General features: G+C 43.0%; 1 protein-coding gene across 3 annotated transcripts in view; it reads right to left on the bottom strand.

The window, feature by feature from the left end:
* EML1 (EMAP like 1) overlaps positions 1–24,550 on the bottom strand; it is a 210,647-nt gene that overhangs the window by 153,688 nt on the left and 32,409 nt on the right. For 2 of the 3 annotated variants that reach the window (XM_077123512.1, XM_077123513.1), the window contains exon 1: positions 3,009–3,132. The exons of the other annotated variant lie outside the window; for it this stretch is intronic. In XM_077123512.1, coding sequence (XP_076979627.1) covers positions 3,009–3,075 — 67 coding nt within the window. In that variant the 5' untranslated portion in view covers positions 3,076–3,132. Of the gene's footprint in view, positions 1–3,008; positions 3,133–24,550 lie in introns of those variants that run through there. 3 annotated transcript variants of the gene reach the window in all.

The following is a 24,550-nucleotide window of genomic DNA, read 5'->3' as shown; positions in this document are numbered from 1 at the left end:
GGGAGTGACCACTAATGGTAACAGAGTTTCTTTGCGGGGTAATGAAATATTCAAAAATTAGATAGTGCTGATGCTTGCACAATTCTGTGAATTTACTAAAAGTCACTTAATTGTATACTTTAAAATAAATACCATATAACAGATACAAAGATATTTATATATAGTACATATAAAAATTCAGAATGGCATCCAAATTCTTTGGACCTCATTTTTCCAATGGGCAAGGGGAGAAGAAACAAAGCTGACCCCAAGGAAGGGTTATAAATGACAGTTCTCGTCCTCTTTTCCATTACTGTAGTTTTTCTGACAGCATAAGAAGTTCGTGACTTCTAGCTCACTTTACAGAGTTTTAAATACTTAGAAGGAAAAACATTGCACAAATTTTCCAGTAACGGGATGAGAACGAACAGCCTTTTCAGAAGTCTCGATATTGCCTAACTTTTCATTTATACTTTTGCAAAAAATCTCTTTTAAATAACCAGAATTAAACAATAAGATCACTTTTCATACAAATGAAGTAGGAGAGAGGGCAAGAAGACAATATAAGAAGATAGAAAGTTCATTCATTAGAGCAGTTATCTCTTTCTCCCTTCTCATTTATACCCTATCTCCTATCTTTATCCCAGTAGATGGAATTAAACTGTAACTGTCATCCAAATAACAAGCATGGATTAAATTTTCTGAAGCTAGCTGAAAGATCTAACTAGGTCTTTTTTAGTTTCTCTCAATATCAAAAGCAAGGAGCATGTTCAACTAAGATAATGTCTGAGTTTATATGTTATGCTGTTGTATCTTGCCATTGTAATGCAAATCTCTATTTAAAAAGAAAAAAGTCCAACGTAGCTAATGAAATATCCAAATGTTTAATTTAGTCATTGTGAATGCCATTTCTGTGTTCCACTATTTTCACTGTATCATCATACTAATTAACTGAATTGTATTCATGTATACTTTACTTAAATGGAGGTCTCTTAAAATGAACAATTTTACATCAAAACATCTGTTGCCTAAGACATCATCAGTTAGCATTCATTTCTGTCCCACCGTAATCTACTCTTCCTCTGAATTTACTTCTTAAAAAATAATAAACACAGCTAAGGGTTTTTTGAGAAAAGTAATTCAACAGTTATAATTCACTTGTGTTCTGAAGTGATCTTACTGCTTAATTCTAGTTATTTAAAAGAGATTTTCTCAACACTGTTACCTAGACAATACATAAGAGCTGGTTTTTACTTTCTTCTAGACACCATTATCAGTTATATACCATAATATGTCTGAACTAGCAACTCATTGGAAATGGCTGAAACAATTCATGAACAGATGTGGAGGTCAACTTTGTGACTGAATTGCTATTTACGAACAATATGACCAGGCCCCAAAACAACTGCTAAAACAAAAATATCTAGGTTCGTTTTCATATCCCAGGTCAAACGGTCAATGATATGACCACATATTGATTTTTTAATATCTTTATGCCTGGAAGTCATTTCATACATCTTTTACCACCAACACAGGGAAAATTTTTATCATAAGCTGTAATGAGGACAGATCTACTTAACTTGTAGATCAAAACTACCAATTCAAGTATGACTGATTACAAGTCAGTTAAGAAAACTACTCAAAATTTAATTGAGGTATTTATTCAACCTACAGGCTGTATATTATAAAGTGTTCCAGAAGCCTGCAGAGTGCCAAATACTTCCTACCTGCCATCAACCCCTTCTGAGGCTCAAAACTCTGCTCTAGGAAATTGTGGTTAAGTTTGGAGAAAGTAAAAACTTTCTTTCATTCCTCCGAAAGGGGCATTACTAAGTTAATGAAGGTCCACATGTTGTTAATATGAAAATTATAAGCTATAAAAACTACCAGAATATACACTCTGCCACGAAAGAGAAAATCACTTTGGCTAGTGTTCGAAATACCACTACAGAGATGAAGCAACACACTCAGTACTCTTTACTGCTACAGCTAAGGTCTCCTGTTTGCAAACAGGTGTTGAATAACGAGAAAAGTTTCCCCAAATCACAATTACAATTGCAAAAGAAATTGCGGGAGCTGTCAGAGTCTAGAATTCAAAATTACCCCGACTGCACTTATAGACAAATTCTATAAAATACATTTTATTTTTCTCTAACAAACTTTCGGGTTCCTTTGACGAAGCAATATATCCAATATATAAAATGTATGCTTAACTTCGTGCATGAATTATTAGGCATCATGTTCTGATAAAACATGCAGTGTGCTGTGGAACTCTTTCTCAACCTCGCAAAATGAGACTAAAATCTTTCAAGCATAAAGGATTTTATATTTTTAAAAGATGCCATATTAGTAGCTATTAATGTTTCTTTCCTGTAAAAACAAAAAAACGCAGAAAAATCTATAACCCAGTAAACAAAATAAACGACCATACTTTGAAGCCAGGTCCACTTTGCCTTTCCATTTACAAAGATCTGGAGTGCATTAAACTGTGATCGCGCAATTAAAGTAAATCTGAACGGATTCTGAGGGTCTACCAGCAACAAACACTGCGTGCATCCTCGTAGGAGTGCTCTGTGATTAAGTGATTTGTTTTCGAGTTCCTCATCCAGTAATTTCCGAAGAGATGTGAGTTTGCAAGCAGAAAAGCAACACGTTCCCCTGGAACCCCGAGGCTGCCCGGGCCTCTCCGGCTCCCTCCGCTCCCCGTCTTGGTCCGCTCGCCGGCTCTCGTCATGGTCAGCTCGGGAGTCCGTGCGGCAACCGGCCCGAGCCGCGGGCGATGGATGGGAGCGACCGCCGCCCGACTCCGCTCGGCTCCGGCCGGGGGCGAGGCGCGGCCCCGCAGCCCCAGCACAATGCGCCAGAGGCGGCGGGAACTGCGCGCCCCTCAGGAGCAAGTTTGCGCGGCCTCGCCCGCGGCCGCCGGGCCTCGGCCCCTCAGCTCGGCCCCCGCCTGCCCCGCTCTCCCGCCCCGGCCGCCGCCGCCCCGGCCCCGCGGCCCGCGGCCCTCCCGCGCGGCCGCCCCTCACCGTTGCAGAATTGGAGCAACGAAGACGTGTCATAAAGGCTGCTGTAGCTCGAGAAGCCGTCCTCCATGCTGAGGCCGCCGGCAGCGCCCGCTCCCCGGTTCGGCCGCGCCGCCGCTGCTCACCCACACACTAAGCCCGGGCCCGAGCCGCGGCCGGCGCTGGCGCTGGGGCCGGCCCTGCTGTGGCGGCGGCTGCTGCCGGTCACCATGGCAACCCCGGGCCCGCCGCCGCCGCCGCCGCCACGGACCCGCGCCGACACTGCCCGCCAGGGGGCGGCCTGAGAGGGCGACCCGGCCCGCTGCCGGGGGAGGCGGGGGACGTGGCGGGGCGTGGTCGCGAGTGGAGGCGGGGGGAACGCGGCCTGGGCCTGCCCTCTCCCCACCCACGGCGCGTCGGGCGGCCTTTCCTCGCCCTCCGAAAGGGCTGGCGGCCCTGACTGGCTGGGATGCTACGGGAGCGCGCGCTCTCGGCCAGGCTCGCCTGCCCCCCCAGGACCGCAGGGTGCGGGGGTACGGGGCGGCCGTCTCCTCAGGAGGACGACGGCGCGGGGACGCTCGGCGTCCCGCGAGGCGTGAGGGCCGAAGGGACAAAGGGAGAGGCCCGGAGAGCAGCGGCGGCGCTGATGGGGCGAGAGGTACACGAGGTCCACGGTCCGGGTGATGCAGCGGACGGGCGAGGACCCCCGGGCTGGCCTGGAGGTAGGGCGGGGACGCCGCCTAGACCGGCCTCACCGCCGGAACGGCCCCGTTCGCCCGATGTCCCACCTCCTTCACCACACCCTCGCCGGGCGCTGTCCCCGAGCTTGCGGGCAGCTCTAGAACCAAACATGGACAACTTGGGGATCCTTTCCAGCTGTGTTTCCTGCATCTCAGAGCAACTCCACTTTTGGCTCCGTCCTACGGGACGCCCCCCTCTTAACGCACGTTTCCCAAAGGTCCTGCCTAGAGTGATAGAGCTTGTCACTCCACTTGAGCCATTGTTTGCCACCGGGAAAAGATGCTGCTTTCCACTTCAAAAGATGCAGTCCTAATATTAGGTTGGAAACTGCTGCGTTTAAAGGCACCATCGCCGAAGCACATCGAGTTAAAACTCCACTCAATTCTTTTTCCCCCCTAGGATCAAACTCTAGAACGCAGCTGTGCTTTCACGTCATGGACTGTTAACCTGTGACATGACCTATGAAAATTGGTATTTTTTGCTACCTCAGGAAGAGGCAAAGACATAGGACAAAATAATTTAGGAGAAACACACAAATCCATGAATTTTTAACTTTTCCAGCCCACACAATACAGCCCATACAAATATGGGATTAACGATCTGAGTTTCACTATACAGGGCCAGAAGTAAAGACGCTAGAAACTGTGAGGAAAGAGAGAATAGTACATGGATTGGACGTTCTAAGGCAGGAATGGACTGGGTCAAGAAGAGGACTACACAGCATGTATGCAGCTTGTCACACACAGCCGTGATGCAATTCTATGTAATTGTGAGAATAGTTTCAAGTTGTGGGTATTAATTTGTGTGGGTTGAGCACGAGCAGGTGAAATAAGAAGCGAGTAAGAAGTTACTAATAGGAAAACTTCTGGACCTCCCTGAAATCTATAGGCAGAAAGCCACCTGTCTTTCCAGAAGTGCAGCTTAGAAAGCAGTGGGCAGCAGTGCCAGGACCCTGGAGTCCATCACTCTGCGTGTGGCATGTTTAGCATGTGGGTAAATAAGGACTGCTGTTAGATGCTGTAGGCAGAGGAGGAGACTTTCTCCCTGTCCTAGTCAGGGAGATAGGGAGCAAAGCCCAGAAAACAAGAGAGGTGGTTAAGGGAATGAAGGAAATGAGAGCCTTGTGGGTGGAGGCTGAAGGGCTACAGCGGCTGTTGATTTGGGCTGTGACCTCAGTGGATGGGGACAATGGGGAGGACAGTGGTAGTGAACCATGGAGGAAAGAAGGAGCAGGGTTTGCTGATAGGTCAAGAGGGTGGCTTGACCATGAATGAACAGCTCATAAGGCAGACAAGTGGAAAATAGGATAGGACTGAGAGAAAGGGGCCAGATAAGAGAGGACCCCGAGAGCCAGGTGCAGCAGGAAATGGTGGGACCCAAGGAGGTTTTCACACAAGTAAGCAGCATTGAGTCCATGTGGATTACAAGAGCCAGGGCCTGGAGCTGGAGCAGTGCCAAACCAGGCACTGAGAACTCATGATCAGAGGGAAATTGCTGTAGAGCCATGAGGCTGGAAAAGCAGAACATTCAAGAGATGACAGCAAAACTTCCCATCAGAAATACTCTGTAGCAATTGCAAGACTGGCTTGCCAGTGAAAGAAGTGAGATTTGGAAGTTGTCAGTAAAGAGGTTGTAAATGAACTCTCTAAAGAAAAGAGTGGAAAGTCCAACTGGAGCTGGGGCATGCCTTGGAGAAAAAGTAGAGGAGGAAATTCCGAACGAGCAGTCACAGAGGCAGGAGAATCAGCATAGGACATGGTTTCAGAAGCCAGAGCACAGAAAGCTTAGGAGAGGGGGTGTTATAGCAGGATTCACTGCAGGGTTAGTCAAGGAGCATGAGGCTGGGAAAGGCCCTTCTGTCTGGTGGCAGAAGGGCTCCAAGGTAGCTTTAAACAACTTGGTGAGGTGCTGGGAATGGAAACCAGATTCCTGGACATCAAAAGGAGAGCACATAGCGCGGGCCACGGTAGCTCAGCAGGCAGAGTTCTCACTTGCCATGTCGGAGACCTGGCTTCAATTCCTGGTGCCTGCCCATGCAAAAAAAGAAAAAGAAAAAGAAAAAAAGGGAGAACACATAGACATGCATGTTTCAGAATTTTGACAGGGAAAGAAAATGGGGCCAAAAATAGAGGAAAGAGGTGGCTGGAGGATCAGGTAAAGGAAACCCCTGAAGGTGAATCACCTCTGTCTCTGAAGTGAGGGGCAGGTACTGTGGAGAAGAGTAAGATTTAACACCTAGATGGACAGTTGGTCTCTACCCTTTTACGTTTTCCCATTTCCCACCTACTTTGCTTCTATTCCAGTGTTTATGCTCTCTCTACTCCATTTTGCAGTTTTATACTTTAGAATACATTGAATTATTGGTATGAAAAGCTGATGTGTGGCATTCTTGAAGTTGAAAGGGAAACAATCATGAATTAATTATTAAAAGATGGTTCTCTTTAAGAATGTTAAAATTTCTCAATGTTAAAGGTGTGATATTTAATGGCCACAGCTGATAAAGTTTAGGAAATAAAGAAAATTCTGAAGTGGAAAAGGAGAAATATGTTTAAAAGTTCAGCTGTAAAATTGGGCTGGAGATTGTCTTAGATGATTTTATTTCTTCCACTAGCAAAATTATAAATAACACCAGAACTCAGTCTGTGTGCTTTTGAAATGATAAAGATCATTATTACATTCTTAACCCAGAGTATCAAATAGCTCTGTTTTCCCACAATAGTAAAATCTTACTTTAAAAAAGCAAAATTTAGTATAATTATAAGGATATGCATGTTAAGTCAATTAGTTATAATCTACACAGCATTAAAACAGATCTAGGGAGAAAGTTCAAGAAAAGTCTCTGAAAACTTAATTAGCAATGTGTGATTTTTCTGCCCAAACATTTTAACAGACTGTTATTCCATGTCATTTTGAGGTAACTTAGGGCCTGAGTCCAAAAAACACTGTCGTCATAATAAATGATATATACTCTCTAGGACAATATAACCACAGCATTCAGTGGCATTAATAGCAGTGTTCTTATATGTGAAAAAGAGAAAGGAAAAAATGGAGCTCTGTGGCCTTTTTCATAGAGCAATAATTAAAAACTACCCTGAAACGTGAGGCCTTGCACATCTATTGTTTAAGTCAACATTTCTTCTGAAAGGCACTGCATTTGGAACTAGACATACAGCATAGAATACAGTGTTTTCCAAACTGCAGGTGGTCATGAAATCAGTTTAAAGGGTCCCAGTTGGCGCTTTTAAAAATGAAATAGCATAGACAACATAAGAGTGCCTGGAATGTGGCGAGAACAAGTATTTTTACTTGAAATGTTGGTCTTGACTTGAAACGTGTGTATGGTATGGGTGTGATGATTTAGGATGTAAAATGTCTTTCTTCCTGGAAGACACAAGTCTGAGAAACACTCAGATGTAAAATAAATAATCACACAAATGAATGTCTAATTACAAATTTTGGTGAGTGCCAGGGAACAAAGATAAAAGGGAGAATTTCAGATTACACTGGAGGATCTGAATTAGACGAAGGAGTACAAGTAGCAACAAGCACAACAGTGGGCAAGGATCAAGAGAAGTCCACTTCAGGCAAATAGGCTTATTTGAGGAACAAAGGAGATTGGTGCAGCAGGGGTTGGTTAACAAGAGTGGGCAGGGTGGTGACTGGGCACCCCATTTGTGCAGACCCTTGGAGATCCTATTAAAGGTTTCCAACTTTATTCTAAGGACAAAGAGAAGCTGAACTTTCATTAGTACAAAATCTCAAAGTCAAGAGTTGATTTTTCCATGAAATCAGTACATGAGTCGTTATTGATATTAAAATGTAAAACATACCTCCTTATGCTGTATTAGTTAAACTGCTAGAATACAATATACTAAAAATAGAATGACTTTTAAAAAGGGAATTTAATAAGTTGCATGTTACAATTCTAAGGCTGTGAAAATGTCCAAATTAAGGCACCAACAAGAGATAACTTTCCTCAAGAAAGGCTAATGCTGTCCAGAACTCCTCTATCAGCTAGGAAGGCATGTGGCTGGTGTCTACTGATCCTTGTTCCCAGCTCATTGCTTTCACTTCTGATGCCAGTAGTTTCCTCTCTAAGCGTCTGTGGGCTGTCACTTAGTTCCTCCAGGACACAGTTCTGTGTTCTGGCTTGCTTAGCATCTCATGGGAAGGCACATGGCAATGTCTGTTGAGCTCTACCTGTATCTAGGCATCTGTTCTCTCCAAGTATCTCCAAACATCCGTGTCTCTGTTAGCTCTAAAGCAACTGTTAGCTCCAAGCATCTGCATCTGAAATTTCTTCAAAATGTTTCCCTTTTAAAGGACTCTAGTAAACTAATCCAGACCCACCATTGAACGGGTAGAGTCACGTCTCCATCTAATTAAAAGACCACACCCACAATTGGGCATGTCACGTCTCCATGGGATAATCTAATCAAATGTTTCTGCCCTACAGTATTGAATCAGAATTAAAAGAAACAGCTGCCCCTGCAAGATTAGATCAGGATAAAACATGGCTTTCCTGGGGTACATAATAGTTTCAAACCAGCACATATGCTAAGGTTGTTAATCTATAAAATGAGAGGTAATCACAGTTTCATAGGATTCAGAAAGAAGTTCAGGTCTCCAACTTGCTGCCAATGCAGTTATCCTTTCTATATTGTCCCTGACAAATGGTCGCTTGGCCCATTTCAAAGTTAAATGCTTGAGTTATTAAAAAATGTTGTTTCTTTTTATCTCAAATCATGCACCCTCAAAACATCCTTCCTTGATGCCACTTTGATCTGGTCAATTTCACCTCCGCATTGTCCTCTATCTGTCTTGAGCTGTGGCAATAGCCTGTGTCCCGTTTTCCCCTCTGTGCTCTGTTACTCCAGAGTTAACTTCTCCAAAGAGGGGGCATTTCATTCTCTGTTGCCTTTGCATTGGGTCCACCATCTGAGGTCCCTTTGTTTTTCTGCTGCAAATGCCCTCTTTGGCATCGAGCACACACTGTTGCAGCTCCTACTCATAACTCTCAGACATGCCAGGCACTTGGACGCTTTGGGCCTCCACCCATGCAGCCTCAGTTCCGAATGCCCATCTTCCAGCAATAGCAGCTGTCCGGTCCCCAAGGCCTTATCTGAAATTCCAAGCTGTCCTGGCATCCTCTACAAGTCCAGCCAATCTGCCTTGCATTGTAGGAACTTGAGTATGTTTCTTTCTTTCCCATCATGCTTGACATAATATTGAATGTAGATGACAATAAAGAAACACCAAATGAGTGAGGAGGGAAGGGGTTAAGGAATGAACCCTCTGGACAAAATTGGTTTCCTATTACACACAATGGACTTTCAAATGCATTGAAGAGAGAACTCATTTACGCTGAAGCAAAGCTATACACCTCCTCCCTGTCCATTGTGTGACATAATTTTTAGACCCCAGTCTGCATAGATACTCCCCGACCCCCAACTAGATTCTTTTCTTCTGAATCCTGGTGTCCAGAACTGGATACAATAACCCCAGAGTCCACTGACCATCCTTGGTGGCACTTCCCTTCACTAACTTGGATATTATGGTTCTATTGATGCAACTACCGTTCAGATTGATTTTTTTGAGCAGCCAGGATGTATTCTCTTAGCTTATATTGACCTTCTGGTCAATTATAAACCTACCAGTCTTTTTCAAATGAACTGCTGTTGGGTTTTCTCCATCTGTATTGAACTAATTGATTTTTTTTTAACTTAAAGACAGGATTTATCTTTACCCATGCTAAATGTCATTTTCTTGGTTTCAATCCACCGTTTAAGCCAATCCAAATCTTCTTAAATCTGGCATCTAATAAACAGCTTTGTGACAGCAGCAAATGTGCCATAATCAATCCTTCAATGTCTTCTTCATCTGTGTATTGACAAACATATTAGCAGCACAGGAAGAGGGCAGAGTCCTGTAACCAGCATCTCTCTTTATTTATTTATCAATACTGTGGCTATGTTTGTCCAGCTAAATTTGAAATTGCCCCAATTTGTTCACCCTGACTATTTTTCTCTGTATCTTTCACAAGAATTTTGTGACAGTTCCTCGACAAGGCTTTGAAACCCAGTCTAATAACACCAGGAATAGGTGGAATGAGGTTGGTCTGACTCTTTCCTCTCCAAGTGTTTACTGAATAGCTCTTCCAAGATCTGTTAATGATTTTTTTGCTCAGAACCAATCTTAATATGAAAAATATCATCTGTATTTTCCAGAGTCCAACTTCTGCTTTTTTGGAAAATTATGACATTTTCCCTTCCCAGTTTTCTGTGACTCCCATCTGGCAAAATTAGAGATCCTTTATCAAGGCCTTGAGGGCATACTCATGGTGGTTTCTTGCCAGCTTTCACCTGCTTAGGCTCTTGACAGTTTCTTCCAAGGGGTGTTTCATTCCTTGGAGTATTCTCTTTATTGAAGGAAAAGAAACCCACAGTGCAAAGTTCTAGATTGGCAGACTGGCTTTCAGCATCCCTCCTGACCGCCCCTGGCTCCTCTGGCTCTTGCATGCCAAGCCACTCATTTTTCTTTTCCTAAACACCCCACAATTGCTCCCTTGGGATTTGCTTGTGCTATTCCTGCTGGTAGGATGGTCCTTCCACTGGATCTATGAAGCCAGCTCACATGCCACTTCCTCTCTGATCATGCCAGAGTCCCTGCCTCTTTGGATGGCTCACAGCAGTCAGTCTCTTTCATCTGTTGCACACCAGCCCACCTTTGATAGCTCTTTAGACCCTAGATGAACACATCATGGGGACAGGCCTTGTGCTTTTCACTGACTGTTCACTCTCCTACTGTAGCCAGTGTGGGACATTTATGGCACTCTCCCTGACCGGGCGCTTACTGGGAGTCACAGTCCTGAGGCAGATCTGCAGCTCACCTTGTAAGGGTGAGGAATTCCTGGCATGGTGGACCCAGCTCCTTGAATACCTGTGCAGTGCTAGCCTGGATGGACTAGAATGGGCAAGAGGCATTGGATAAAAAACCGCACAGCGTGATAAAGACAGCCTTAGCAAGGGCCTCTCGAACTTTATTACCCCATTATGAAAATGTCAACACTGCACTGCAGGATCATGAAATTCAGAGCCTTTCCTCGGATAATTTGTATATAGTCTGAAAGGATATGAAAACTATTATCTAAGAAGCCTATGGCTTGCTTTTTCCCCATAGATGCAGCATGTTATTCACTGTTAATGATTTGCATGGATCAAAAGAGTTGATATATTTTGAAATGTCTGAAGTGAAGTGGAAAATTAAAAGCATTATTTGGTTGACTTTCTCTTTAAAATATCATTCTATTTAAGAAACTCCTCTTTGTAATTGTTTCTAATTCGCACAGTAATGCAGTGTTGGGATTGAATCATGTCCCCACAAAAGACACATTCAAGTCCTAAGACCCCCAACCCCCACGCCCCAGTCCTGTGGGTGTGAACCCATGTGTAAATTGTATCTGTGAATACATTAAGGTGAGTCAGGGTGTGAAAGTGAACCCAATTGTAAATAGGACCGGGGACCATGTTATTAGTCAAGGTGTAGCCAAACTGAATGAGGACGGGGCTTAATCCAAGGAAGCTGAAGTCTTTGTAAACAAAGGAAACTGGACATGGAAGTAGAAACCAGAGGGAAAGCCAGAGAAAAAGAGATCACCATGTGAAGAAAGCAGAGATGTATCTACTAGCCAAGGAAGGAACACCAAGGATTGCAGCATGAGAAGGCTACAGAGTGTGGGAGAAAGCATAGCCTGAGGATACCTTCAATTGGACTTCTAGCCTCCAAAACTGTGAGTTAATAAATGTCTATTGTTGAAGCCAACCCGTGGTGTTTTTTATTGCAGTGCTGGAAGACTAATACATGCAGGCACTACAGTAGATTGCAAACGAATTCTCAGTTACAGCATCTCCACCAAATCTCATTTTCAGGAAACTTTATATGTTGTATTGCTTGCATGGTTTTATGACACTTCTTGGCATATCCCAGACTAACCACAGGGATTAAGGTGACCTCTCATCCCAGTGTGTTAGTTCTGGTTTAGCCTGTTGACTCGCTGTGGTTTGGATGATCAATTACACAGTTATCCTAGGTATTATGGAAGGATTTAGATTCTATTCATATTACACATTGAAATAAAAAATTATAGACATCCATACAGGTAAATCTAAAGTGCCATCGCAAGCTGCCTCACAGGATAGTAGTTGTAAGAAACAGAGAAGTTGTCAGAAATCTTGACATTCATTAGGATGTCAAGTAAAGTCTTCCTTGTCCCTTCCCACCACCCCATCGCCAGCTTTTTCATCCTAGCCATCTAGACACACGCTACTTCGTTTAATTAACAAGAAGCACAGGAACCCTTGCTAACATAGTTGACTGTGAACCCCAAACTCCAGCTATCCCACTGATTAAGGAAGGTCATCTGGCCCCACTTAGATTTCTCCCTCGGAAGAAGTTGCTCCACCCCCCTCAGTCACCGGCTTGTTCACCATGTTCTTTATCACAGACGGTTGATGGGTGCTGACTGTTCAAACTCTCATTTACACACACCCAGTGCTGGGATCAGGACACACAAAGGTGAACAATGCATGAGGTACCAAGTCACACAGGACTCAAAAGAGGGAGGTGCCAGGTAGTGTCAATGCATTAATCCTAGTCCTTGCTATAAACTGAGGTGCCAGGTAATGTCAACACATTAACCACAGTCCTTGCTATAAATTGGGGGTAGGTAGCATTGTCCCAATTTTATATAGAATTTTAACTAGTCTCTTATGACCACAGAAGCAGGTTCCTTACCCAGGACCACGTAGCTGGCAAATGATAGAGTTGGAATTTGAATGCAGTCTTGGCAGAACCCAAACCCTTACTTTTCTACTCTTAGATACTGTTGTTTCTAAGACAGCATGGGGCCTTGGTTCTTATCCTGTGGAGTGCAGAACCCAAGTCCCACTGCACCTTACCCACAGCATGTATTCAAAAGGTGTTTCTTGCCTTGGACTTGGGACAAATGAAAGCACAAGGATCCCTGAACCTCCAGTGGCTGGGGCAGATGGGAAAGGAATTCTGAGGGGAGGGAGCTTGGGGATACATCTCTGGTCTTGAAGAATTGGAAAAAGAGATCAGTGGAGAGAAGGAGGGAAAGCTATCCAGGCCAGAGGCTAGACATGCAGACTGGGGATTCTGAAATATGATGAACTATCCAGTTCCATTAAAGTCAAGGATGGGAACAAGGAGGTCAAACTTGAGGCATCAGGCCCTGGGAGAGGGCCTGGAACCCTGTGCTAAAGAGCTGGGCTTTACCCGTGGGCAAACAAGGAGCCACTGAGAAGACACACAATTAGGGCAGTGCTTCAGGAAGACTGATGGGGAAGTACAGTTGACAGAACCAGGAGAGCCTGGAATTACAAACACAAACTAGTGGGCTGTTAGCATAGTTTCAGATGAGGCAGGAAGAACCTGGGCTTGGCTGGTGGATGTCCTCCCAGACCAGGTAGGTGAGGAGTTGGTCCAGCCAGACCAGGTTGATAAGAAGCCAAGGGGCAGTTGGGTAGTTGTTGATGTCAGGATGAGTGCAGGGAGAATTCCATGACCTTGGCAATAAGGATGTCAGCGGGGCCATGGAGAGTCAGCAGAGAAACAAGGGCAGCAAGCCTGAGAGAAGAGAGAGGAGCTGGGAAACTTGCCTCCTGTAGTAGCACCACCAGAAGGTGCAAACTAAGCATGTTTGATGGACAAGAGAAAGAGTCAAAGGAAAGGAAGTTGGTGATGATTCAAGAAGGAGAGGGCTGATGAGACTGGCTTCCAGAGAACAGGGCTGGACAGCGTGCTGTATATGGGGTGGCAGTGGGAGATGGCAGTAGGAGCAGCCTTGGAAAGAAGGTGGGATGCCACATTTCCAGGAGAAGAGGGTTAGAAGGATGAGATGGATGCCACTTCACAGAAAATGTGAAGTTTCCTTCATTCATTCAACAAATATTTGTTGGCAACATTCTGTGCACCAGGCAGTGAATCACCCTCCATGTAAAGAAGTTCTAACAATGGATTTCCAGGGAAAGACCATGGATTGAACACGTGGGTTTACTTTCACATTCTGTGGAATGAAACTTCTCATACCCACAAGGACAGAGACGATGGAAGAGGAGACAACCTTAATACAACTTTGCAAGCTGGAAAATAAGAGGAGAGATCCAGTCTTAGCTGCTGCAAACAAGTTGAAACTGAAGCCAGCGATGCTAGGGCAACCAAGAAGCAAGCAACTTTCCACCACATTACACACACACACACACACACACACACACACACACACACACACCCCCCTCAAGAAAACAACTTGGGAACTGACAGCCTCAGGCTTCTCTGGAAGTGGGAGTGCAGGAGGGACTGAAAACAGAAGGATCAGTTGAAAGTCTTTGTAAGAAGCAAGTAGAATCCCTCATCTCTTTCTGCATTGGAGGTTTAATCTCTAAAACAGGTGATGGAGAAGATTCTCCACCCAGAGGGATGCAAGTCATGACTGAGGGAGGGGTGCCACCCTGGAGGTGGGAAAGAATTGATGGCCTAATGCTGAACAATGACAGCTCACCCCATCCCTTTTTCACCTTTGGCCCTTAGAATACTGACAGCCAGGGCTCTGCTCTCCAGGCAAGAGAATAGGAGACACTTTGCTAGGGAGTACGACAAACTGTTAAGAAAAAACTTCGAGGTATTGAAGGTCAGGAATCACGGTGAAGCCTCCAGGTGACAAGTGTTATCCATAAAGTCAGAGATTTCAGGAAACTTTTAAATGCCCCCCTATGAAATTTTAACAGAGTCGAGAATCTATAAACATTTGAGAAAATATGTAATGGGAAAAAGGGGAATATGAGTAAACATCTAAAACAGAGAGCAGAAGAAAATAAAACTACCAGTGATATCCTCAAAAGTTGAAGTCATTGCACCAACAAAACAAGAACAGGTTGCCATTAGAAAATCAGAAGACAAAAAGAGGATTTGGAAATTTGGAAATTTATGGCCATAGAAATAAATTCTCCATAGAAAAGTCTACAGATAAACTAGAGGAAATCGTACAAAAAAAAAGAACCAAAAGCCAAACAATACTGAATGTAGGAGAAAAAATTAGATAATCACGCTATGACAGTCAGCATCGTATAACAGCAGCTTTGGAAAGAGAAAGCAAAGAAAATAGAAGGAAAAGAAATAATTCAAGAAAATTTCTCAAAACTAAGGGGTATGAATTTCTAGATTGAAAGACTCTATTGAGGTCTCAGACCAATGGAGAAAAAAGGAATGTTATATCCCAGTGACATTGTAGAATGCTGGTGATAAGGAAAAGATTCAAAACTTCCAGAGAGAAACAACAGGTTTCAGACAAAGGATTAAGAACCAGAGTGGCTTTGGAGTTCTAAGCAGCCAGCTAGAAGATGGTGGCAGCTAGAAGACAATAGAGAAATGAAATGCCAAAAGCAAATTTTTGAAGGAAAATTATTTTCAGCCTATAAACACAGGCCCAGTCAAATCATCAAATCAAACCATCAGTGTTATTTTCATAGGTGCAAGGTCTCAAATTCTTCACTCCCATGTGCCCCCTTTCTCAGAAAGCTACTGCAGAATGTGCTCCACCAAAATAAGGGAATTGCCAAGAAAGAAGAAAACATGGGATCTGGAGAACAAGGTGTTCAACACAAGAGAGAGGTAAAAGAATCCCCAGGATAATTGCAAGGGGAAATCCCAAGACAAATAAGCAATGAACCCAAACAACTGTGTTAGTAAGCAGCCAGTTCAGATTGCAACCAGAGAGTAGGGGCTCTGGAGATAAAGTGCCAAGGAAATGAAATTGAAAACTCTTGAAAGATTTACCTGAAAGGCAGAGCATTTGAGGATAAGTTAATGATAGGTACATGTAAAACAGAAGAAAGCTTTCTACTCCAGGGAAACAACAAATTGTATAAGAATACCTTATATCTGATAACCACAATAATATAAACACATAATGATCAAATATAAAAATTATGATATTACTCAGTTGGGAAGATGGGAGGAAGTGTATATGCAACATGTGTGGGTGGGTATGGGTGTGGCAGTGAGACGTGAAAGAAAATTAAATCCTCGTCTGCCATGGTGGGACGGTAACAGATAATGAGTGTCTGAACCTGACAAATCACGAAGTGTCAGTAAAAGCATGTTATTTAAAGAAAAGTAAATATACACCAGAAGAAACGTTAAATATTTGGAAGTGGCAGCTGCATCTGGGAAGTAGAAATGTGGAATGTCATGAGAAAGGAGGGAACACAACTGCTACTGTTTTGTATTAAGACTTGTGAAACGATTTGATTTTTTAAAGACTATGTGCATGTATCCTTTGATAAATTAAAATTAAGTTTAAGGTGATTGTGCATTTTAATCAGCTTCTTGAGCTTCAAGTTGTTTATTTGTCCTTTAGTTTGTTTATCAGTTCGTTCATTCATTCATTCTACAGACATTTGTTCTGAGCCTTCAGTGTGTCACTGCTGTGCCAAATGAAAATGAAGTCTTAATTCCTGATCCTAAAGGACCTTTCCTTTTAGTAAGAAAAAGATCTAGAAGGTTAAAAGCCCACATGCCTTTTTTACTTCATTTTACATGATAGATGGGCTTCTGAAGAACTATAAAGCCTACATTTGCAAATCAATTAGAATCTTGGGGCAACATGTGGCTGAAGCTTGCAATTTAAGGGGTCCTATGATAAATCTTTCAGAAAATTAAAAACATCCCACACAATGCTTGAACTCTGGTTTTCACACATTGGCCATTCTAGTGAGGAATAGAGCTAGTCACAGGAAAGGTGGCCTGAGAACAAATCCATGGCCAACATGGCGCCATTTGGGAAGAGGGGACTCACGTATGACCAATATAACTAATGACAACAAATCAGAATTCATTTATTATATACCCTAACTGAGATGTGGTCCTTAATTACATTATTATGTACATTTTAATGATATCATTTAGTGATTAAAATCTTCTTATATCCAATAAATGTAATAGTAAAATGGTCAGCTATATATCATTGGGCTTCTGCATGAATTTCATAGGTTTTACATTTCCTCCATTTACAACAGATAAAATTGCTTCCTTTCAGCTTCATCTGTACAAGCACCAAGGAGAATATCTTCTGTACATTTAATAAATGAATAGTTGTGTTACCTGCAAAATTTTTATTTTGCCTTCAGGACATTTTTTTGCACCAAGTTAGAGCAGTAAGAAAATATTCTAAAAAGACAGCAATAGTTTGGAAAAACCATCTGTTTCAGTTGGAAAAGTATGACTATAAACTGTATCATAAAAATTTCCTGTGAAATTTCTTTCTCCCAAATGTTACCTTTTGTGCCTTAGCCAGTAACCTTCTTATAATGTCATGGGTGAATCTACAAAATATTTTATTCAAAGTTCTTGTTGCTATCTCATGATGTGGGAAAGGGAAGAGGCTAATAAGTAATATTATCCACTTATTTTACTATATATTTATTATATACTATCATAATAAATTATATTATTAACTCATAATTTGGCAACTAATCGGTGCAAAAATTATAGTTAAGTAAAGCACATACCACGGTAATGAAAATATATTTTCCACACTGTTGCCGGGCTGGTCTGCTAAAGCACAGCTGCAATTTACTCACTGCCCAACACAAAAGTCCCAGGTGACTGTGCACTGCCCTCTGAATTAAGAAGTAAACCTGTTATGCAAAATTTATATCTTGGGTAGCACATTATCTAATTTAACTTTTATGGTCAGTTTATTTGAACACCATAATTACGTGGAATCTTGGATAGGGTGTGAGATCTTGTTGGTTTGTACAGTCTAGTGTGATGTTATGATATATCTCACAGTAATTTGGGCAGAGAATAAAAAAGTATTTGCAAAGTCCCCTTGGGGGACTGAAGAGGAAGGAGGAAACATTCAATTTCCCCAGCTGGGGAATTCCTGATATTCTTGCAAGGAGTGGGGACAACCAATTCAATAGGCTGAGCTCTCGATCTTGGGGTTCATCCCTATGAAACTTATTCCTGTAAAGGAGACGCTAAGCCTACTTATAATTATGCCCAAGAGTCAACTCCAGAGAACTTCTTTTGTTGCTCAGATGTGGCCTCTCTCTCTAAGACAACTTAGCAAATGAACTCACTGCCCTTCTTTCCTATGTGGGGCATGACTCCAGGGATATAAATCTCCCTGGCAACATGGGACAGGACTCTGGGATGAGCCAGGACCCGGCATCATGGGATTGAGAAAGCCTTCTTGACCAAAAGGGAAAAGAGACAAAATAAAGTTTCAGTGACTGAGAGATTTCAAACAGAGCGGAGAGGTTATCCTGGAGGTTTTTCTTACATATTACATAGATATCCCTTCTTAGTTTATGGTGTATCGGAGTGGCTGGAACTGTTGAACTGTGTCCCAGTAGCCTTGATTCTTGAAGAAGACTGCCTAATGATAAAGCTTTTACACGGTGACCATGTGATTGTGAAAACCTTGTGCCCGATGCTCCTTTTATCCAGGGTATGAACAGATGAGTAAAAAAATAAGGATAAAAAAAAAGTAAATAAATAATAGGGGGAACAGGGGGTAAAATAAATTGGGTAGATTTAAATACTAGTGATCAGTGAGGGAGGGGTAAAGGGTATGGGATGTATGAGTTTTTTCTTTTTTCTTTTTATTTCTTTTTTTGGAGTGATGCAAATATTCTAAAAATGATCATGTTGATAAATACACAATTATGTGATGATATTGTGAGCCAATGATTGTACACCATGTATGAAGATTTTTCGATAAAAATATTAAGAAAAAAAAAGAGTAAACCTGTGAGCCTGTTGTAATGGAGCCAAACTGACCTTTCTAGCATGGGTTCTATCCTGTCTGTCCATACCTCAGCCACCCCACCTATGAAAGGCTTTTCTCTGCCTAAGCCTTCACTTTTCCCCATCTCAGATCTTGGCTTGTGCTGTCCCTCCCACCCCCCTCCCCCTGCCCCATCCCATTCTCCCAATTGCTATATTTCAAGGTTCATTTTCAAAGCATCTGCTCTAGGAACCCCGCTCCACCCTCCCTGCCAGATGTCACCTCTCCCTCCCCTGGCACCTATTTCCCGGGTGTATTGTAGACCTTGCACATTTGCCTTGTCCACCTGCTGGGTTCCTTACTCCCTGAGATCAGAGATTAGATCCCTCCTTGATGCTCTGTAATTAGAGAATAGATGCGACTTAAAGACAGAGCATCATGCATATCAAGGTTCCCGTAACTTTTCAAGAAGGCTGTGCCTCCATGTCTCGGGCAGTGTGCCAGGGAGCTGCTTCCTAATTATACAACGGCATTAAAATGCATGTCAGTATGAAAAGAGGCGCAACCTTTCCTTTCTTTGTTTTTTTTTTTTTTTCTATATTTTGTTACCCAAAAAGCTCTATATGATCACTGGACTAGTTTCCATTTTAAGCTAATTAGTAAATTGCATTTTTGGCTCTTTAACTAGCTAGGTTAAATTTAGCTCATCTTTTCCCTTAAAGTCAAGCTGTCGGTGGGATTTGCAATTAAAATTTTCACTCTCGACTTCTTTCCCATTCAAGAGGAGGCTGGCAACGTGCACTTCCTCCACTGCTCCATCCCTCCGTTCAGCATCTTCCCTAGCCAGGGCTTCAAATGGACCCTGCAAAAGGACTCATTACCCTTGGGGCTGCAGGGCACATTTGGGGACGGCTGGCGACCTTGGATTGCTGCCCCCGCCACCCCACCCCACCCACCCGCCGCAAAGCAGGCAAGGCATACACCCGCGTGCAAACCATCATGCAACCAGGCAGCTGAACACCCTTCATATTCCAGGCCCTGAAGAGGTTATTAAAAATATGTAAAAGCTTTATCGTTCCAGTACAGACCAAGGCATGAAGCCTTAGCTGCGGGACATGAGGAAGTCTGAAGCGTACCAGAAGAGAAGCCTGGCTGACAGGGGAAAAGGGTACATTTGGGTGAGCATGGGGGCTCGGTGCAGCAGCTAAATACTAGGCATGAGAGAAATAGTTCAGTCTGGTAATAATTTCCAGAGCCAACCCAGGATGCACAAGTGGATTGTGGGCCCTGCCAGGCCCCAAGGTGGCTAAGAAACAGTCCCTGGTGAGTGACATGGTGAAGGGTGCAGGAGTCACCAGGCCTCCTGCCTCACATTTGCCCTGATTTTTACATATTAAAATTACATATTTTTACATAGAAGGTCCCTCCTCCCCTTGAATCCTACCCTCTCACCTCCAAGCCCTCTGTTCTTCCACAATGTTCTGCTTCCTCCAGTCCTGCAGAGGCCTCTTTTCCTGGCCCAAGCCCTTCCTGCACCTCTCACACATGGTTCCAAGACCCCCCGGGCGGCCCAGTACCCTGGCCCCTCAGCAGGAAGGGCTGAGGGTGGGAGTGGGGCAGGATGCTCACCCAGCCTTCGTAAGCAGAAGAAAGACACCAAGGAATCCTTCCCCCGTACAAGCAGCCCCTTCTCCAAGGGGAAGATGGGGAGGCAGCAACTGGCTTTATAAGCAGAGTGCCTGCACCCAACTTCTTTCGTGGCCATTAAGCATGATGGACTGAATGATTTCTGAGAAGAGAGGAAAAGCCATCCATTATGCAGGCGCTAATGGGTTTCCTGGTCTCTGAGGCTTCCAGAGCTGCTCCAGGGAGCAGGGCAGGGTCTGGGGGGAGGTGACAGTTCCTGCCTTGGCTGGTTGCTCCCTCTTCCTATCCAGTCTTCTTCCCATCCAGCTTCGGCTACTGATCCTGTGTATCTGGGTGCCGACAAGTAGGACAGATGGGAGGGGGACAGTTGCATAGTTAGTGAAATTAGCTCAGTGGCTCAGGAGTGCTACTAAGCAGGGAGGCACAGCTGACAGAAAGCGTGGCTCAGAGTTACCTGTGGAAAAAACTGGAAAACACTGCTCTCTCCCTTCTGTGTGATCCTGGGTAAATGCCCTCCCCTCTCTGGGTCTGCTCAGGAGGAAACAGGATTCTGTGACCTCCAACTGTCTTTGCAGCCATGACCTGTGGCTCAGAAACGCTTGTCCCCAGGACAGTAAGGAAAATGTGGAGTAAGTACTTCACAAAATGAAGTTAAATGTATTTAATTTAATGGCTTTGCTTTAATTTGGGATTGTTCTTCTGCCATTTTTGGTGATAAAATAGCCTTTCTTTTATGAAAGAAACCAGATGGTCACCACTTTTAAATATCCTGATTTGACAAAATAAAAAGTGGGTGACCTTCTATTGCTGCCCAAAGTGTAGAAGTCTGTGAATCACTGCTTAGCAGTGAGGTCTGAACCCCACAAAGTTTACTTTGGGCTTTGGTCATCGTGCACCCCAGAAGGGTGATGAGGGGGAAGGGACACAGTTGTGGTCCCATTACAACTCCACTCCACACCAGCATGTTCAGGACGCAGAACCTTCTAAACCTTGGGCACATTAGAGTCAAACTGCTGAGAGCCAAAGATAAAGACCGAGTCTTGAAGGCAGCCAGCGGAAAACGATGCATTCCATGCAAGAAAGTGATGCGTTGAATGACTGCAAACACGTTGTCAGAAACCAAGGAGACCAAAATGCAGTGGAACGTTATCTTTAAAATGTTGAAAGAAAAAAATCCAGTCAATTCTCTACCAAGCAATAATGTCCCTTAAGAAAGAATGAAAGGCTTTTTTTCTTTTCTTTTTTTTTTGCATGGGCAGGCACTGGAAATCGAACTCAGGTCTCTGGCATGGCAGACAAAGAACTCTGCCTGCTGAGCCACCATGGCCCACCCTGAAAGATACTTTAAAATAAAGAAAAACTTTGGGAATTCATCACCACCAGAACTGCACTGTAAGAAATGCCAGAGAAAGTTCCTCAGTCTGAAGGGGAATGATTCAGGATGGCAGGAAAATGCAGATCTTCATGAATGAATGAAGGGCATCAGAAATGGCAACTATTTGGGGAAATATATAAAAGACCATTTTTATTTTAATTAAAAAAAAGCCTGTGGCTGTTTGAAGCAAAATTTTCACGTTGCTTTGCAGGATTTATATTGTACATAAATGTAATCTATATAACAACTCTAGCATAAAGGGTGGAATGAGTAAGAAGAAATGGATCTATATGGTTAAAAATTGCTCACATCTTACATGAAGAGGTGCAATATTAACTTTAAATAGACAATGAAAAGTTAAAGATATATATTTTAATCTCTAGAGCAACCACCATAAAAGTAGTGCAAAGAGATAGAGCTAAAAAGCCAACAGACAAATTAAAATGGAATTCTAAAAATATTCAAATGATATTTTTTAAAGGCAAGAAAGGAGAAACAGAGAACAAACAAGTTATAATTAATAAAATGATAGATCCATACCAACCAAACCAGTAGTTACATTAAAGGTTAATGGAGTAAACACCCAAGTTAAAAGGCAGAGATTACCAGAATGGAGAAACAGGTGAGACTAACCAAATGCTGTTTACAAGACACCCACTTTATAGATAAGGATACATATTGGTTGAAAGGAAATGGATGGAAAAGGAGATAACAAATAAACATTTGACAAAGCTGGAGTGGCTATATTAATATCGGATAAAAAAATACATCAAGGTAAAGAGTATTATTATAGACAAAGAGAGACATTTGTTAATAATTAAAGGGTCAATTCACAATGATAAAATACTTATAAAAGCGTATGTGATTTGTTGTGGTTTGGAAGTTGTTATGAACCCTAGAAAAGGCACCAAGTTCTTTTAATTCATTCTTGTGGGTGTAGGGTCTATTGCAGGTGGGACCTTTTGATTAGGTTATTTCAATTGAGATGTGACCCACCACATTCAGGGTGAGGCCTGATCCTCTCATCTTTCATAAGAGGATAAAACACTTACAGAAGCTAAGAGATAAAATTAGGAAAAGTTCATACAGAAAAGCTAAGAGAGAACCCAGAGAAGCCCAGAGAGGAGGCCACTGAAATCAGAAACTGAAAGCAGTGAAATCTAGGAGGGAAGGACCAGCAGACACCAGTCATGTTGACAGAGGTGTCTTGGGTGCCAGTGGCCTGACTTCACAGTTCAGGTATCATCCTATCAATGCCTTGAGTTGGGCATATTCGTGGCCTAAGAACTGTAATTCGTAAGCTAATAAATCCCCATTGTAAAAGCCCACCCATTTCTGGTATACAGCACTCTGTCAGCTTTAGCCAACCAAAACATGTCTAATAATATGCTCTTGGAATATAAAATATAAACATTAATGGCTTTAAAGGGAGAAACAGACAATTCTACAACCAGGCTAGAGATTTTAACACCCCTCTCTTGGCAATTGCTAGAAGAGCTAGACAAAAAAAAAAAAAAAATAGGAACGACAAGGAGGATCTCAACACATCTTGACCTAATTGATATTTATACACATGGTTGTGATGTAAAATATATTTCTTAGTGTGAGTGGTGGTTAAAAAGTTTGAAAACCACTCTACTAGGGCAAACACAGAGGACCTAACCATAGACCATTAAAAATTCAACATCTAGTGGGGGAGGCGGGCATATCATTATGATACCAGTGGGAAATGCATTGAGGATGCACAGGAGAGGGAAGGAATCCATGCTTCTTGAGTAGCTGCCCTGTGCTTAGACCCTGTGCACAGCACAGTGCAGTCTCCCATATAATCCTTCTTACCTGAGCAGAGTGCCACCACTATCCCTGTTTCACAAATGGGGAAACTGAGGCGCTGGGAGGTAAAATAACTGGGCTAGTGTCAGAACCCGAATTTGAATGCAGCTCTGACTCCAAAGTGAGATGTCCCTAAGAGGGGGAAAGTGAAATGTCCTTTATACTGAGGTAAACACAAGAATGGCACCACAAAGCTCAGGTGTCATTGGAACAGGGCAGAGGCTGTAGAACAGTTTGCTTTCCTCAAAAAGGTACACATAGAGTTACTCTGTGACTCAGCGATTCCAATCCTAAATCAGTACCCAAAAGAACTGAAAACAGGAACTCAAATACTTGAACACAAATGGTCATAGCAACAGTCTTCACGATTGCCAGAAAGTGAAAACAAAGTAGGGTTCCAGCAGCAAATGAATGGTAGCTATATACCACAGAATACTATCCCTCCACAAAAAGGAGCCCAGGACTGATACATGCTACAATGTGAGTGAACCTCAAAAACATTATTTTAAGTGAGAGACACCAGATACACAAGGTCACATACTGTGTAATTATATTTATAAGAAATATACAGGATAGGTAAATCCACAGAGACAGAAAGCAGATTGGTGGTTGCAGGGGTTGGGGGGCTGGGAATGTGGGTGAGTGCTTAATGGGCACGGAGTGTCCTCCTAGGGTGATGGCGATGTTTTGAACTAGAGGGAGAGGTGGTGGTTGCACGACCATGCGGATGTACTAATTGTGATGGAGTTGTTCGTTTTAAAATAGTTAATTTTATGTTATGTGAATTTCACCTAATTACAAAAAAAAAAAAACCCACATGGGAGGAGAAATGTCAACAACAAAAACCTGGGTGGATGAGGAGAGAAAGGGAATAACATGAGCAAAGATGAGCAGGTGGGAAAGTTTGTGTGTGATACTTATGAACCTCAGGTGTCTGGAACTTGGGGGAGCCCGAAGGGCCACCCCACTCATTGGCTGGCTTTTCACAGGAGACGCAACCTTGAAGGAGTTTTTCTTACATGTCAATTGCATATGCCACTTTAATGCCCTGAGAAAACCTGAGCATGCAGGTACATCCAGAGGACACCTTAACACTTGTCTGAATGCCAAATGCATGTATTCTTGTCTCATGTGCCAGATTCCTTAAAAGGCAGGAGA

The sequence above is a fragment of the Tamandua tetradactyla genome, chromosome 12, assembly GCF_023851605.1.
Source record: "Tamandua tetradactyla isolate mTamTet1 chromosome 12, mTamTet1.pri, whole genome shotgun sequence".
Taxonomy (NCBI): domain Eukaryota; kingdom Metazoa; phylum Chordata; class Mammalia; order Pilosa; family Myrmecophagidae; genus Tamandua; species Tamandua tetradactyla.
Note: the sequence above shows the minus strand (reverse complement) of the source record. Positions and strands in the feature narration are given on the sequence as shown.